The sequence below is a fragment of the Acanthaster planci genome, unplaced genomic scaffold (genome assembly GCF_054643075.1).
Source record: "Acanthaster planci isolate LZ-2023a unplaced genomic scaffold, COTS_SCS Contig9, whole genome shotgun sequence".
In the NCBI taxonomy this organism is placed as follows: Eukaryota; Metazoa; Echinodermata; class Asteroidea; order Valvatida; family Acanthasteridae; genus Acanthaster; species Acanthaster planci.
This window is the reverse complement of record NW_028257633.1, coordinates 219610-237783: the sequence shown is the minus strand read 5'-3', so window position 1 is coordinate 237783 and position 18174 is coordinate 219610. Positions and strand designations below refer to the sequence as shown.

At 41.1% G+C, this 18174-nt stretch overlaps 1 protein-coding gene across 1 annotated transcript; it reads right to left on the bottom strand.

Moving 5' to 3' along the window:
• Nucleotides 1–409: 409 nt before the first annotated feature.
• Nucleotides 410–18098, bottom strand: LOC147795523 (uncharacterized). Its single transcript, XM_087131723.1, has 19 exons — nucleotides 17912–18098; nucleotides 16246–16475; nucleotides 15672–15860; nucleotides 14900–15096; nucleotides 13705–13819; nucleotides 13002–13178; nucleotides 12492–12695; nucleotides 11326–11439; nucleotides 10971–11165; nucleotides 9394–9543; nucleotides 8844–9049; nucleotides 7079–7202; nucleotides 6499–6702; nucleotides 5769–5969; nucleotides 4890–5006; nucleotides 4430–4574; nucleotides 3271–3545; nucleotides 2370–2506; nucleotides 410–1590 (listed from the first exon to the last, which is right to left on the bottom strand). The coding sequence occupies exons 2-19, from the start codon at nucleotides 16409–16411 to the stop codon at nucleotides 1309–1311; spliced, it is 3198 nt and encodes a 1065-aa protein (XP_086987849.1). The 5' UTR covers nucleotides 16412–16475; nucleotides 17912–18098; the 3' UTR covers nucleotides 410–1308.
• Nucleotides 18099–18174: the final 76 nt, after the last annotated feature.

The following is an 18174-nucleotide window of genomic DNA, read 5'->3' as shown; positions in this document are numbered from 1 at the left end:
CACATGCAATAATTTATCATTTTAATGCCCATAATTTTTGCCTTTTCCATGTGATCAGAGACAAGACTTGAAACCTGAATGCCGATTGGGCCTGTTAGGTTGCATCACTGAGATAAATCACGGCCCAAGTCCAATAGAATTAAGTCAGCTGATTCAGTGTATGCTTTTTGCACCAAAAGGTGAGCACAGAAAAAAGTATGCAAGGCAAAAGCGGACTACCAACCAAAAAATGCCACTTGATGTGGATTTCATGTGACTGGTTCTCAGCTTAGAGTCAACTAGCTCATAAAGTTGTGATGTACATGTAATATTTTCACCTCAGCAGTTCAGTGCACCCAAATGATTATTGCACTGAGGGAAATCAATTTGGTCCCTGCCTGTTTGAATAGAGGTGCTTTTGTGATAACAAGACTAACAACTTAACAAGACTAATATCAAAAGACAGCACAACTATGACCTAAATTGAATGGTGCAGATGACAAACATGCCAGCTTACAGGAGTGTTGGCTTTGAAATCAAAGCCAATGAGAAATGGATTGATAACATGTATTTGTCAGGACGGACAATACAAAACAAAAAAATGAAACTCTCAAAACTTAATATGCATTTCATAATTTTGGTCTTCGTGATAAAAGATATTCAGACCACAAAACTTGCACAACTGTGTACAACTAAATTCACAAAAAGATGGGTGTTGCATACCCTAAATTCAGAAACGTATCTTGGTCATAAAAATAGAACTGATTCAAACTAGTGTTAGATATGGTCAGAGACCTAAAGTTCTTACAGTAGGTTAATCGAATTCCACACAGGAAATGCATTCCTATTGCACCAGGCCATTTCCTTTCTCTAACGACAGTGCTAATGACAACAAATGCTATAAATATCTGCTCTGTACAGGTCCTTCTATATAAAAAAATGGTATATTCCTAAAACAGTGTGCCTAATTTCACAAGGTGAACACTTTCAGTGCAGTTGTACCTGCACTTTACTCTTTTAAACATAACCACTGAAATGATTTCAATTCCAAATTTATACAGTATAAAAAGCTCTCAAGTTGGGTTTTAACAAACCAAGTTTGTCATTTCAAGAATATTTTTAACAAAAGCTCATCAATGCATCAGTTCCTTCTTCCAAAATAGCCACAGTACTCACATTATAACAAAAATCAAACAGAATCTTGTAGCATTCAGTACAACCATGATTGCTGCACTCACAAACTTCCACATTTTGTCTTTAATTTGGGAATTTGTTACCTAGGTCCCCAAATTAGAGACGTTTCACAGAGAAACCAAGGTGGACAGAATTTCACAAGATGGAGCACATTTTGGATTTCTGGATGCCCCCGGACCCTTGACCTCCAGCCCCAGCCGACTTGGCCCTGGGTTTACCTGAGGAGGCCCGGTCGGGTTTGCCTGATGGTTTGACACTCTGGGGTCTGTCCTGGGGTTTGTCCCTGGGTGTGGATCCTGACGGGGAACCATTAGGGGAGGTGTTGCCAAAGGACGTGGCCTTCCTTTGATCAGCATCTTCCATAGCCGCCTTGAGTGCATCTGGATCACTCACCTTGTTGCTAGTCTTATTTCCTTTCTGTTTAAAAAAAAAAGGTTTTGAACTTTTCCTCACTCAATAATGACTGCTTGTTTTTCCGAGGAGAGGAAGATTGTTCTTTTTCGGAAGTATACATGTAACATTCTATGACTAAGGAACCGATGGTGTACGGTTCATGCAGAATTTCACTGTCAGTGTTGTAAGCACAGAACAAATCATCGTCAATTGAGCTTATGATCACGTAAGCTCAAAATTCCTTGCCCAGGGTGATATAAACCTGGTCCAAGAGAGCTGTGCAGACATGTTTTGGACACTATAAACATGCAAGCAATTTTGTTGAAGGCAAATACATCTAAAGGTATGAACCTCAAAATGTAGAGATGCCCTGTCTCTCTCTCTAAGTCAAGGCAAATTAGTATTTTTTCAAACAGCAACTAAAACTCCCAATGCCTCATATTTTTATCAAGAAATCCTGTGAGTCAGTGAAGTACAACATGACGTGGTGTACTTCTGTTTTAAATATTAGTTTGATCCCTTCATCCCCCCCCAAAAAATATACAACGTTTGGAAAACTTATAATTTTTATAGTATATAGTACGGGCATGAAGCACATAGTAAAGTATACAAGAAACTACGATACCAATTGTCAATGGCTAGTTTATTTTAATTCTACAAACTGCAGTCAATGGAATGAGATGATGAAGGACTGATGATCAACTGTCATAAAACAGTGGAATATAATAGAGTCTTACAGAGCCAATCTACAAGGCACAGATGCTCTGACCAGCATCAGTGCTAATTAGATAAGGTGGACCAACCTGAGCGTCAGTGTACAGCATTTCGGCTGCGTCGCCCAGCTCCACCTTGATGAGCTTGCCATTGTAACCTTTGCCCCTCAGGTTAAGGGTCTTCTCTCCGACCTGCTCTACGCCCCAGTGAAAATCCTCTGTCATCTCTACATGAGCAAAGATCAATAATTTTCTGATAATATTGCATGGTGAAAAGACTAAGACTTAAGACAATGGCTAAGACTTTAGAAAATGGTTAAGTCGGTGTTCTTTGATTCTTTGTATGTGTTAGAACCATTTCAAAATAAAATGTATGTCAGCTCACACCATATAGAGGTTACTGATCGAAAAAGTTCTGGAAAGACCTCAGTGTTATCTTTAAAAAAGTATAAAAAATAAAAGCATCTTTGCCACTTGTGACTTCAGGCATTTTGGCTGGGTCAGATCAGCTTCAGTTCTACGTTTGTGAGTTTTTGGTCAGGTCAGTTCAGTTAAGCCAAAAACTGAAAAAAAAAAACCCAAGTAGGTTGGACATTCTCTCAGCCCATTATTATGACAGTCGGAGTGCCCGGGAGGACCAAGATGCATGTTTTTCCTGCTGTATTCATTTCAACACTCAGACTGGGACAGTAAACACGAAACATTGCATTATTTTTTAGTTCTCATGTTGCTCTTTCCAAAGAATTCAAGCAACACAGACAAGGTCAGGCAAAAAAGTTCATGGCTTGAAGACCAATTTGTTTAGGCAAGGTATTCAGGTTTTTTTTTTGACTGGCTCAGTTTGTCAGTTTAACCTTAATTTTTGTTTTGGGTCAGGTCAGGTCATATTTGGGGAGCTTAGATCTGGTTTCAGATTGGATTAAGTTTGCATATATTATGCTTCAGGCCAGTTTGACTAGTTCAACCTGACCAAATCTTCATAAAACCCTACCTATCTTATCCAACGTCAGCATCTGGAAGTGCTCCTGCGTCAGTCCCTCAGGTGGCCAGGCGACATGGGTCAGGATGCAGGGCAGTATGGGCCTACTGCTCTCCTTGCACAGGTCCAGGGTGGCCAGCGCCCGCTGGCTGGTGCTGATCTCTGGCCCAACGCAACACACTAGGGAGTCACAGGTCCGGATAGCGGCCACCTGATCGCTGCTCAGGCTGGAGCTGTTCAGGGCATCCCTGGATGGCAGGACCGTGTTGAAGCCTTTTGTCTCCAGCCTGATGGCAGGACATGTCGGGTGAAAGGATTGTGGCAATCAGCATGGTGCTTACCGGCTCCAATCAATTAATTTGTTTTGAGTCATAGTTTCCAAACAACGTAACACTCTATTTGGCATCCCTTTTGGCTTTATAACCGTAATGAAAAGTACCCTTTTTTAAAATGCTTAAAACTGAACATGCTTTCCTGGGCAACTGTGGGTAACTTGCTGTGACATCAAGTTATGGATAAAATTACTGATTTTTTAGGTTTTCCAGTTTAAATTGTGAACCAAAAATTTGGTCACTGAGAACATTTCTATGAAAGGGTTGCTCACTAGCTTATTACCATGTGCTTAAATGTACACGGCCAAAAAAAAGCAAAAGAAAAGGAAATTTCAGCCAGCACAAAAATAAAAAATTCCAGAATTTGTTCAAAATCAATGCAAAATTAAGGTGTTCTTTCCGAAATGACACCATCCAGAATATGGGAACAATCATCAGCATAATAAAACAAAAAAGCACCAAAATGCACTTGAAAATCACAACACAAAATCTGAAGACAAACCAATTGAGATGAAAAGGTTTTACGGGTAGCAGATAAAATTTGCACTGTACAGACCCTGCAAAATGCAAATTGAGACCAAGTTGAACCTGACCAATCACTTTCTCGACAAACCTATTAGGAGAAAAAATAGCTAAATACAAAACCAAAAACAAAAAACACAGCACTGAACTGGGGACCACGAGCTCAAAATTCAACTCGCTATCCACTTGACTTAGCAGAGGCTCAAAGAGATTGCTTCTCGGAAATATTATAAAGTTATCTAAATCCTACCAGGGTGGTGGTGACATTGTTTACAAGAATGCTCGGTCACAGCTACCTACAGCACACTACTACCCACCTTGACTGGATATGCGTGGCCTCATTGTAGCGCACGGGGTCGCAGTAGATGTATATCTTGTACTTGTTGAGATGGTTCTCAGTACGTTCGACTGGGGAGGCTGGACGGGCCTGTCTCTCCTCCGCGGTCTGCCTGTGGTCTCCGGCTGGGCAAAGTGTGAATTGAAATTGGTAATATGTGTTTAGAGCTCCAGTGTACAGAAACAGAGCACGGGCAAACAATGCATACCATTTATGCAAGTGGTGAGGAGCATGCACCACTAATTTTCATCCGAATGTGTATAAACTGTAGCTTATTCATATACACCACGAACATGGCAGCAATGGCAGTCGAGTGTCTTGTATAGTCTCTTTGTCTCTGTTGAGCCGGTAGATACTTGTGCATGGAATCCATATTTCTTCTTTTATTCACTGAATTTTTTATTGTGAATTTCAGTGTCTCTGTAAACTGTCATCCTTACCAGCATCTTTCTTAGCCCGAGCTATCTCCTTCCTCAGGAACTCGGCATCTGCCAGCCAGTTGCCTATATCGCCCATTGAGGGTGGGCTACTGTTGTGTATAATGTCAACCTCACTGCCTGCAAAAGAGAGAAAAAGGGGTCAAAGTCAGTCTTCTCTTTAAGGAACAAGTCGGACCAGCAAGTTAACATGCAGATTGCATGGTCATGTTAGAGCAGCAAGTTGAGGATACTTGTGCATCGAATCCAGATTTCTTTGTCTGACCGAATTCCTTAACCCTCAAAGTGGTAGAAGGGGCAGTGACAGATTCTACCCACCCTCATCTCAGCTATTAGACTTCAACCAATCTTTTTAAAACTTGGCACATGTTATAAGACATCCATGAGTACATCTGTGAAGTTTCAATACAACCAAACATGGAATTTTGTTTACAGTCACTTGTAGCTCCCACTCCCTTGCCTGTCAACCTCTGCACTGAGCTCATGGCAGCGAGAACATTTTTGGCAGACCCATCTTTAAAAAGTGGACATTTCAAGAGAACGTCATAAAACTGGTGTCAGATTGACCCCAAGACATCAGAGGGAAAAATCCCAAGGTTCAAACTGTTTAAAAAAAAAACTGCACTGCAACAACATCAGATTATTAATGCACAGATCCAGTCCCCTACCTAGCACTTATAGGATTAAATCTGCTTCCCTCCAATGCCCGCTTACATCAAGTTTCCCTTGCTGATCTCAATACCACATACATGAGCTAAATCTGATTTTGTGTAGCCAAAACAAAATCTGAGCTAAGCATTCTTGGAAACTTCACAACTTCACAGAAAAAAAAAATCAGCTCCAGTGGCAGGGACTTACCACACCCTCCCCACACTGACTCACCATATTTGTAGAGGGAAATGATAGGATAGAATCCCCCTTCTGGCTGCTGCATGGCTTGGTGGTGGATGACTGAGCCGTTCACAGTGCAGTAGACCACCACAACTTGCTGGGCGCGGTCACTTGGCTGGTTTTTGATGGCCGGATAGACAATGCCAAAGCCCAGTCGGTCACCATTCCCAAGGTACTCATTCACAGACACCACTGCGCGGAAACGGTGACAGGGCAAGACAACAAAGACTGACTCAACATTTTGGAAAAGGAAGATAATGTTTGCTGTAGGGTTAACAGTCAAAAAGGCCAACATATTTTTTAACAGTGTCTGCTGCCTTCTTTGACTGAAGTTTGAAACTTCTTGAAAATGGGGAGTGATACACTCATCACTTATTTCATTTTCCTGCATTAAAACAATGACTTGAATACCTTTCAAATCAGTCCATATTTCTGACATGTTCAGTTTGCATTAGGTTGAATCGCTGGTGCACTGGTGTAACTTTCCAACTCTATAAGGCTTCATTTCAGGCAAAAGAATTGTGAAAATTTTAAAAATTCTAATTTCAATTTAGGGATCACCTTGAAACGTTTCTTAAAATCGGACTGATCTGCAGAAAAAAAAATTTAGTCAAAAATATCCCAGAACAATGCTGCACGTGGCATACATTCCTAATTGAGTGAAATCATCTTTCCCAGCCCCCCCCAAAAAAACCAGAAGATGAAAATGAAATGAACATACTTTTATGCAACAAAGCATCTTTGAAGCCTATGCTGTTACTGTGGCAGTAGTATCGGATGTCCCTGGTCCTCTCGTCATTCGTCAGTTTCTTGAATGGTTTCAGCCCCATGTCATTGGTCAGCCCAACTACTGGGGCTTTGCTGACCTTCTGGGCCGGAGTGGAGAGCACCTTGGAGTGGATGGTGACTTCAAAATAGCTCCAGGCTGAAAAAGGAAGGCATGTGTTGAAAGCAGCAGCCAGTGGACATGTATGCTATTTCTGGATAGGGCAAACCAATAGTGCCTGTGCAACGACTGTGGCTAACCAACTGTGGCTGGCCAACTGTGGCTAACCAATTCTTAATGGCCAACGGCTTTGGCTGGCCAGTAATGAAAATAGCCAAGAACAATCCAACAGATATGAAGGACCAACAGAAACAGTGTGCAAGTGAAATGAGTAACATCTTGAGAAATGGTTGCTTGCTATATCACTGATTTTGTGTTGTTATTTTATCAAATACAGTACAGGTAATGTACATTTAACATCCTGAAGAAGATCAGACCACAATCTTCTTGCCATTCAATCCAGGAATAAACTCACCCCTGGTAAGAGGTTGAGGTGATCGGAGACACATGGCTTTCAACTTTCTCATCTTCTTCTGCACGCTGAGTTGGAAGTCACGCACGCAAAGCCCGGTACTCTTCATCCAGTTGGAGAGCATGTCCTATCACAATAAGGAATAGAGATGTCAATTTGAAGAACAAATATGAAAAGCCTATGCCACTCAGCATTTGCCTCAATGGGCCCACTTTCAAACCTGACAGTTGATATCTTGCTTCTTTTTCCCTTGAATGGTACAGCACAGATTCATATACGAACATGCTATTACTCAGCTACGCAGATTTCACACATTTAACAGTGTGTGTGTGTGCAACAGTCATAACACCTGCCAAGTCGTCGTGTGAGAGGAATACCATTTGGTATGAGGGTGTCAACTACGAACCACACTGAACTGCCCCAAATAACCTTAAGTGACAGTGACACACTGTAGCTCATTGTAATGTTACTTCATCCTCCTGGAGTATTAAATTAAGAGAACCGGAGTTTCGTGCTTAATTATTTTATTGACCACTCTCATTTTGCTTACAATTTGTATGGGCGGCCAAAGTTTGCAGAAATATCACCTGTTGGTCGGTTTTTTATTTTTCTTCCAATTTGTTCAAAATGGACATTTGTCCCATTGATTTTAAATAGGGTCCTATTTCCATTTAGCAGTACTGCATGTGTGTTATTATCTAATTTTCTGATACCTGCATGGGATTTTGAACACTCTGTGAATTATTCTTTTATTTTTGTACCAACGGCCAACTCTAGTTTTAGCAGCCACTTGTAGGAAAAACACGACTGTGATGTCAAAAAGCAGAGCATATTATTCAGTTGCAAAAATCATTCATTATTCATTTACCAAAAATATGCAAGCTTGAAAGTATGGATCAAACACACCCAACTTTTAAACATTTCTGTACACACATTCGAGCTTGCTCACATAACCAATACTAAAAATGATACATTTCCAACCCCCACTTTCTATGGGAATTATTCCAAGAAACTGTTGAAGTAAAGAAAGCAACTCAGATGAGGGGCAACATCAGCACAAAAAGATGCCTTTGGAGTCTCTGTGTGAAGTTTGAGATGTAGTAACGCCTCACGGATCATGTGGACCACAATTCCAAAGCCGAGGTGTAATAGTTGAAAGAGCTCCATCATTGCTACTGTACAAGACCAGCTCTGGAGTTAAAAGGTGACTGCCAGATGACCTCGAGACCACGTCCTGACAGTAATGAAGCTCGTGAGGAGCATAAGCATGCAACGGCGCACTCTGGGGCTTTGGGTATTCTGGTTCCGGGTGTATCGTATAATGAGAGCGCTTCTCAGTCTCTAAAATTAGAGACATTATCAGACCAGAAACCCAATAACAACCTACTACCTTCTTCCTAAATACACAGACAATAGATTAACCTTAACAGTCCTCAATCCTTCACCTGTTGGAGGATTGAAGACTGTTAGGGTTAAGGTATACATGTACATTTGGGAATCCAAAACAGATGTATTCCCCCCCCCCATGTATGACAACAGACATAAAAATACTATCACGTTCCTAAAAATCTTCATTAATTGTAACATTTTAATTCTTCCATCTTCTTTTGTCTCAGGTTTTATTTCTCAATGTCCCTCTCTCGTATTCATGATGGCATTCAAAGTATTTTTGATCTTTTTTTTTCTGTTACTGCCCACTTACAAAATCCGACCAATCTTGTCAGATACCAGTATGGTTGCAATAAACAAATCAATTTATAAAAAGTACCTTGGAAAATGTGCCAGGAGGGGTGGGTCTAGTGTCCGGCCATGACACCCTCACAGCACAGGGTTCCCCCACAAAACCTAGGCTGGGGTAGATATCCTGACTCCCGCCGGTCAGAGGGGTCAGACCCACCAGCTGGCCATTCTTGACAAATTGCACAATCTTGACCGATTCACCGAAATACTCCGCGAAGCACCCAACTTCATCTCCTAAAGTTGAGAAGGCAATTCAGTGGGTGAGCCATCGAGAAAAAAGTGGCATACGCAGGACAGGTCACTAAAGTGACAATCACTAAAGTAACCAGTAGTTCTTATCATTACGTTATATGATGTTTAAAATGATGTTCCACGACAGAACAAAAATTTGCTAATTCTGCCAGTTATTTCAAACGAATCTGAAAGTCAAAAAGCTTGGTTTCAGGGAAAAGGAAACAAAAATTTGCTCTATCCTGTTCCAAATGTTGTCATGTGTATATAGGCTAAATGCTAAACACAATGGTGCTTTTAGTGCACTAACACTGAAACAGGTGCTCTGTTTGCCCATGCAAACTTACCTTTAGTGTATTTCTCTGTCTTGAACCTATCAACACCATTATAGATTGCACCCTCACAGGAATAGCCCACTGTGTCTAGTACATCGCCGGGTAGTACGCCGACGCTTTGTCCACTGCGACTGATGCCCATCACAACTCTGCCGTCCACATCTGTGCAAACAGTGGAAGGAGGCTGGACACTTTCAATACACTGGACTAACGTTTAGTTGTTTATTCGCGTGTGACAAGTGATTTCTCAATACTTCAGAGGCAAATTGTCTGATCTTGTTCAACCCCAGTGATTTGCACGTAACCAAGTCAGTATGTAACTATACTCAAGACAATTACTGAAGATGCATTTTGTCCACAGTGATTTTCAGTCCTGCAGACTTTCAGGCCCCCATAGGGTATAAAGCATAAGCATCAAAATTATCGGTAGTTCTTGTGATGTGCTCCCTAGCTGGTAATGTGGTCCTCTGCCCTGATGCCCCAAACTGGCGACGGGCCTGCAGGATTTTTGGTCATTTAGACTGCACCTAGCGAGTTGGGATTCCATTCAGAATCAACAAAGGGAAAAATGGTAATATCATGGAACTGCAGAAAGTGTACTTGATCCTAATTGCAAGAGATTATGGTACTGAAGCAACTTGATTGAATCCAATTTTCCCTTTGGAGGTACTCATTTAATGGTCATGTTTTGCTCGCAATTACAAGATGTGTTGTTACCAAATCTTAACCTCCTTCAAGGTCTGGCTTTCGCCTAAGTTTGTTCAAGAGTGAGAATTTGGTATCAAGATACCCTACGGCAGTGATTTCATAAAGCCGTTAGTAAGCATCGTCGACATATATTATTGATATGGGTTTGACATCGATATCGCCGATTTTAGTTATTTGTTAATATCGATATATCGAAAATATCAGATTTTGGAGAAATTGTGAAAATATTGAAAGTATCAAAACTTCAAAAACATCGATATTAAAAAATATATTGAAAATATCGCTACTGAGGAGCGAACTTTATTTAAAAATACACAAGTGCATGGTCACATTACTGTAATTTTTGATATGCCACGACTTACATCGGTTCTCACGTTGAGTAAAAATTGTCCTTGTAGTTTATACTCTGGGTGGCTTATACGGCAACATTTGAAGAATAAATTCAGTCACCTATTTCAGTCTCCCACTCAATAATTCGAAAAAATCCCACAATTTATCCTCCAAAACAGAGATTTGCCAACCAAACGTACCTAGTCTAGCACCACGTGCTGATATCGCTATGCACAGCAGCGAGTATCCCATCCCATGTAGGTAATGTACACAATACGGATGCTAGAACATGTAGCAAAAGTGAATTGAATCACACAATTACGGTGTAGGGGTGTACCCTTAAAACAATTAAGCAATTTACGCCTGTTTTAATACCTTGAAAATTAAAATGAATAAAATTTGATACATCAATAATATTGATATTAATAAATATTGAATATAAAAAACCTGATATATCGGTATCGGCCAAAATACGATATCGACGGTGCCTAGCCTTTAGTCATACTGTGAGAGAATCCTTACGACTGAGTAACATCCCCCTCCACACCAACCTTCCTCGGTGATGGTGACGGTGAAGTAGGGCTGATCTGGTGTCATCGTTTTCAGCAGCTGAATCAGCTGCATTCTGGAGGTTTTCTCCTTCAGTCTGATCACGTTATCGGAGGGCACCCCCAGCAGCTCATTGAAGCGAAAGTTGCCCGATGTCTCTCCTTCGATGTGCTTCGGTCCTGTGGACTGTTTGGAACCTGGAGAACAGTATCAGAGTTTTTTTATAATTTAAAACTGACACGAGTTAACCTGTCAAATTTTGCAATGTTTTCACAATATCAACATACTCATACTGGCGTCTGCTTTCACGTTTGCACTAAGCCTTAGGGCAATCCTGTTATTTTTCATATGACGTACTGATTAAGCCAAATCCACCAAAACGCATGGCCTTCTTGATGGCTTCAGCTCTCCATGCGCTGACATCCAGCGAGGTCGGCTCCGGGCACTCAGTGTTTACTCTGACAGTGCAACCTGCAGAATACAAAATATCATCATGACATTAACCACAATCCACACAATGCAGGCCAGACATACATATATAATATATTCCAGGAAAAATGCTAGCATTAGAGTCAAAATGGGGGACAAATTTCATAGCTGTGCCAAAACCTAACAAAATGAGCGTCTGTTAACACAGTTGCTCTTGAGTTTCGAGCCACATAATCTCCTTTTTAAGACTCACAATTAATTTGCTTTTAAGACTCACAATGCAACACCTAACTCAATCCTGAAAAAAATCCCCAGCTGAATAAATCCCTGCATCAACCTACGAGTTCTGGCATTTGTTCAACTGCAGCAGAGTTTCTAATTACTGTGGAACAGAACTCAAACTCAATGGCACATGACCGAGGACTCAACAACCAGAAGATGTGTACTCAAATTGTCTTCACCATGCATATGTCAACTCATGCAAAGATGCTGTGTGTGTTATTTACACACTCAGTGATACATTCTGCACAGTCTGCAATGTAGTTCACTCAGTACCAACGACATCACCGTTTGCCAATAAACATGTAAATCTGGTTTGGCAGGCCTCGGCCTAAATTTTTTTTTTATAACTAGCATGCCAGGCACTTTATGTGTTTTACTAGCCCGCAGGAATTTTCCCTTGACCCGATGGGCCTTTTTTTAACAAAACTAACTTTGATTGGCTCTTTTTAACTTCATTATTTCAACTGTTACAGTGGTGTCTCATTGTTAAAAATGTGGTGAATTAGCAATTACAATTAATAATGAACAACATCCACAATCAATTTCACAACATGTGTTTTTAAAAATATGAGAAATGACAGGTGTTTTTACTAGAATTTGTACGCCAGTCTAGCGCTGGGTATGGTACATGTAACTTGCAGGACCTCAAATCCCTTAGCAATGGTGACTAAAAGATTGGAACTAAAGGAAATGGGACAGAAAGATGCAATGAAAGGGATGTGTCAAAAGGTATTTTCATGCACAGTCTTCACATGAATCAAACACAACAAACAGGAGAAATGCTACAGAATGGAGTATTTCAAGTTTCATACCTTGGCAGGCTAGACCGATGGTAGGGTAGAAGCCTCCCATTGGTTGATCAAGCGAGCGTTGGTGTACCACCTGACCGTTCTTGGTGAAGTACACGATGACGTTGGTCGGCAGCCTCGGGTTGGCCACTTCAGTCTCCACAAACACCAGACCACAGCCCATAGTATCTCCTACCCCACAAGTACAGTTCTCCCCTAGCTTGGTGGCTGTTTTATATAGAACAATTAAAGCTTTCCTTTTTTCAAAAACCATCTAATCAGTTGTTTTTATTGTAGCAGTTTATAACTAGAGCACTAACTCCTAATTTTCACGCATGGAAGAGCATTTCGATGCAACATAATAATCAGCTTTTGAGAGCTCATGTGCACGATAATCTTCTCCTAATGCCAACAGAACTTGTTCATCGACATAATTCTTCTGTGGATAATCAGGTTTGAGACCAAAAAATTCAAACTATTCTTTCCTCAGCCTGGAGAAAAATATGAATTCATTAAAATGAAAGGAAGGTTTACCATTTTCTGCAGTTTCAAAGTAAACTGTCCCATCTGCTCCACTATATCCAACGGCCTCCATCATTGTACCTGGCAGCTTAGTGTCATCCAGGAGGGCTGAGGTGAGACCAATCACAGGGCCAACCGTAGCCTCCTCCCCCATTGACACAATGGTCATCTCTAGGTACTGGGTGGAGCCTACACAAGATGGTGAAACCATTAAAAAATCAGGGGTGACCTACTGGGAGGAACTGCAATATGTAAACTCTATGTGACTCAAATGTCATCTTTAACATCATGTGCTAAATACCTTGTAACAAAGAATTTCTGAAACCTCTCAATTTCATATCTGACTGAAACGCTCAGGAGTTACACTACCAGGGCTTAGTTCAAACCATGTGTGGTCAAAAACCATGTGTGGTCTTTTGTTGTCTGTTCTGGAGTGGGACTTTTTTTAATCCCCAGGGGGCAATGCATCCCACAGGTGTAAAAAACTCCATATCCAATATCAAAGCCTTCAACAATTGCTAAATATCAGCTGGTGTGATGTACTGATAAATACATATATCTCATAGGAGTAAACATTTACAGCTTCGACCTATTTTCCATATCTATTGAAATACTCATCACTGAAACTAACACAAAGATCTTGTGAGTTGTTTTCGTAGTCAGATTTTTTTTTCATTTAGAAACGAACAATTAATTTACAACAACTCTCTTTTACTTTTATGAAGAGGGAAGGGTGCTTGGATAGCGGCCACTTTTGATGATGTGCGTAGGCTCAATAGGTTGTCATCCGCTGTCACAGTGTCAGGCATGTTCCAGTCAGACAGGTTCTCCTACAGAAAGAGCGTGATGGAAAAACATCTGAGTCCTTGGCAAATAAGAGGCCAATCACACAGGTCTAGTAGACACAGCATCAGAGATACAAAACTGACTTTGGAAAATGAAAAAAAAAAGTTTGTTAAACTACTGACTCTGCCACACCTCATGCCAGAGTTAAAAAGACACCAAAATCTGAGAACAATGTAAAACAAAATCAGGCCAACGTAAACCTACAAAATGACCCAAAGTATACCCATAAAGGATGCTGTCAAACGTCAGCCAAGTTTGAAATTTTCTGGTAAATTCTAACTAAGATTTTGCTTCAACAGTTTGCACCTGGGAAATTCATATTTTAAGTAAAGACTTAACTAAGAGAAGTCCAACTTTCTGAAGTGATATACTGTTTCAGAAGTCTGTTGGCACAGATGTGGAAAGGGTGTGTAGAGCTCAACACTAGGCAGTTGATAGTCTGTAAGGTGAAGTACTACGGAAGTGTCGGAGGTGCTGTTTCAGTGCTACAATACTTTCTTGCATGATTTGGGACTCTCAAACCTCAGGATTGAGAGCCCTGAAATTCTGTATTATGTTTATGCAAGGATTTTTCAGAGCGGGTTTTAGTGACTGCAGCCAGAAACATGTCTCTGCTGCGGTCATTACGTAGGCACTTTTGCAACTTCAGTTATGCCTGTGTGATGGTTATAGATGGCTCAGCTCCAGTACCAAGTAGCAGAAAATAAGCAGATAGTTAATATTTTGATGTCTCAAAAATAATAGAGTTATGTGTCAACAATATCTTGTCACATACATGTAGAGTGAAGCAAATAGGCACTTTGTATCAGAATATGACAAGAGACGGCAGCAGTTGTAGGAACTAGGCTTAACAATGAGTGACAATGATGTTTGTCAAAAGTGTCGTCTGCTGCCTTGCACTACACTGCACTTTTCTCTCTCTCTTGGATGACATAGCCAGTTCCGGTTCTGTGTTTTAGCAGGCGTGGTCCTTGGGTTTTTTTTGACGTCCCAAAACAAGTTTCTAGTCGGGGGCCATGAAAACACACCCTGGATTGGTGACTATCCAGTTGCATCATCCTTACCTGTGACGAGACTGGTGGGGACGAGCTGAGCCAGTCCACGTGCAGCTCTGCCGTCCCCCACCACACATTGACGGTAGGCAGCAGGAGGTCTTCTTTCAGGGCTAGCCAGCGCCGGTGAACAAGCTGGTCATTCTTGAGCACACAGACTAACGACTTGTGTTTGGAGTGGTAGTCAATGTACAGACCCACCACATCGCCTAATAGAGAAAAAAAGTATATGTGCTATCTGGTCTCAACTCTAACCCAACACTCGTTAACTGAGACTTTCTCGCTACATTCAACAGAATCAGATAACATATGAGAGTTTTCAATGCGAGTTGCAAACTAGCCCTACGTTGGTGCTACCAGTATTGTTTAATATAGAGAAGTCAATACAAAACCTTACCAATTACACGTAGCTATGAAAACTCAAATAGCACAGGACTGACATCTAGCATAGCAGATTTGTTATCATAAATAAAATTACACTGCACCTGTAAAAACCTGACCATTGCTAACATGACCAATATCTAAATATTAATCAAAAACAATGTTCAGAGAATAGAAAATGAATATTTTCAGAGTCGGGTGATATCATGATATCTGTGGCTACCTGACCTAGGCTTCATCAGACTCACAAGGTTCAGACCAGAGGGGAGCTTATTCTCTTGCTGTACTGCCTGCTTATTGTCTCCCAAGGCACAGAAAAACACTTCTGTTTGTTAAACATTCTGTGTTCACCAGTGCAACAATATCAGATTCTGCTCACAACACAGAGGGTACCAGTTCATACCTTGACCAAAGGTCTGAACGAACTCCTTGGAGCCCTTTCTTGCTGGGCTGGCGATGCTACCGTCATCGCTGAAGTAGACCACCGCATCACTTTTCCTCTTAGAGGGCCTGTCCACCTCATCGTCTTCTACGTCCTCTGCATCCAAGTCTGTCTCTTGGCTGATGCCAATGGCGATGACAGCTTCTTTTGCTAGAAGTCAGAAACAGTTTCTCATTATGATTATGACACCAGCTACATATCTACCTGCATATGTCCTAAGAAAAGTGGACCCAATAAATGAACAATGCATGTTCAGGATGTATATTACTAATAAAAGGAGAGATATGTAGAAAAATTCAACGGAACACTGATTGACTTCCAGTCAATTGAAATCAATGACAGTATGAGTCACACTTGAAAGCAGCTTTAAACCTACTGCACGGCAGATACCTCCTCACCAGACCATGTATCACCAGGTGCATGTATCAAAGTGCACGATACAACTTCATGAACCCCTAACAGTGTTACATCAGACATAATTCTCTGTGAATTTCACTTATACTCAGAAGGGTTAAGGTCATGAGATGGTACAAACCCAGCTGGACCACTTTCACCCTGAAGTAAGGCTTGTCTGGAGATAGCGGTGCCGAGGTGCACTGCGCAAACACCACATGGCTCTTCTCGTTCACCAGGTCTGGCACTCTGACGACCTTACTCCCATCCTCTAGATGTACCAGGTCTGAACTGTTGACCTCAGCCATTGCCGGGGGCTGATCAGCTGAGAGAAGCTATCCTGCAATTGCTGCTTGCCCTCTTGGATGCTGTCTGAAATGAATAAATCATTGAAAAACTGAAAATATTGTTCGAAAAGAGACAGACAAGGGAAAAAATTACATGTACTCCCACGATGGGCAGGGAGTAAGTTAAAGGCAGGGGCTTCATGAAATGGTGGTCACTACTGCGAGGTGTCAAAATACATAGTGGCGACAGTTTCTCCAAGGATGTTCCAGTCTGTGATACTGTTGTATTTGAACGTCAAAGTCCAACAAAATATCAGCTGGGATCAGCTGCTGAGGAGCTTCAAGTGGAGTATATTGTTGCAGAGTTACAAAGTGTCTTTAGTTGAAGTTGAAGTCCGCCAGGTTTTTGGGTGTTAGGGTGAGCTGGGCCAGACCTTCCAATGGTACGTTTACAAGTGCCATGCATGCATAAAAACACAAAGCTGGCACAAGCTCTTTTACCTAGTACGGTTTTAACAAAACATCATGTTTTTTTCCATCCCAAATGGACAATATTATACCCTCTAAAATTGTTATTTTCAGAAGACACTATTAACATGTCACTGCACATTATCCACCATCACTGTATGGAAGTATGAAATTGTTTCATAACTTCATAACTATTGCAATCACCTCCTGAATGAAATGGGAATATTCTAAAGACACTTTAAAAAGGCTGTTATCCACCCTTGTCCTCTCTCTAACCATGTTAACCCTGAACACAGTTTCACACCAGAACAAATGCATTTTTATAAACATCATTTAGAATTCTGCTAATTTTATAAATGAGAGTTTCTTCTGATATCCTGTCACTGTAATGACTAAAAATTTTACTGAGCCTTGTTATGCACACAAATATGGGGGAAAATCGAAATATATGTACATGTACAAATAAAACCTGTACAAAGCATTAGTTTAAACTTACCCCTGACATGCCAGAAATGGGGTAGGCCCTAGTTAAAAAAATCAAAGCTTGCCACAAAAAGAGAACTTAATTTCATATTGAATAACAGACTAGGCCCTAATTAAAGTAGACCAAAACTCTTAAATGCTATGGATTCATGCCCCTTTAGGCCTAGGCCTAATTCAGGTTTACCAAAGAAAAGGTGTAATTTTGCCAGTCATACAACTTGCAAGAACAATGAGCAACATCTCATTACTGAGATAAATTATTAATTATAATTAATAAAAAGAGGTGGTGATTTTGTCGGTTTCAGATGAATATCCACCATATTCATGAAAGGTAACATATCATGGAATAGGATGATTGTTAACGGTAAAATTCACAGAGTTTAACATCAGTGACAAGGTGAACTGCACCAGGCATGCCAGAACACCTGGGCCGTGGGAGTCCCCTGGATTCGACAGCGGACATCGGTACTCCCAGCTGGGCGGACGTCCGACCCTACGGTTCTGGGGGTAGGAAATTGGCACTACAACTTGCAAGAGACAGGCCGGCCACAATTTTGTTAATTTACTTACAGTGAAATCCAACGACACACCACTGAAAACACATTAATTCACGACAAGTTAATGAATGAAGGTCATCGACGTGACAATTCAACCAACATAGTTTAGAAGTCACTCCATCAACCGCGCGACTAGTGTTAGGAATGCATGTTGCTAAGCATGCTATAACTGCAAGTGCCTTGCATAGCTCCTGTGGATATTTTGAGATGTTTATTGGTATCCATCGACAAAATAAAATGCCGCACACGTACGGATACGGCGGTCTCGCATCGTAC

Bases quoted from the DNA above. Each gene is read 5' to 3' on its own strand.
- LOC147795523 (XM_087131723.1), bottom strand. From the start codon at position 16,411: ATGGCTGAGGTCAACAGTTCAGACCTGGTACATCTAGAGGATGGGAGT. The intron at 12,696-13,001 runs GTAAACCTTCCT...TATATAAAACAG, and splicing joins CTTTGAAACTGCAGAAAATG to CCACCAAGCTAGGGGAGAAC. The intron at 9,544-10,970 runs GTTGGTGTGGAG...CTGTTTGCACAG, and splicing joins CGTCACCATCACCGAGGAAG to ATGTGGACGGCAGAGTTGTG.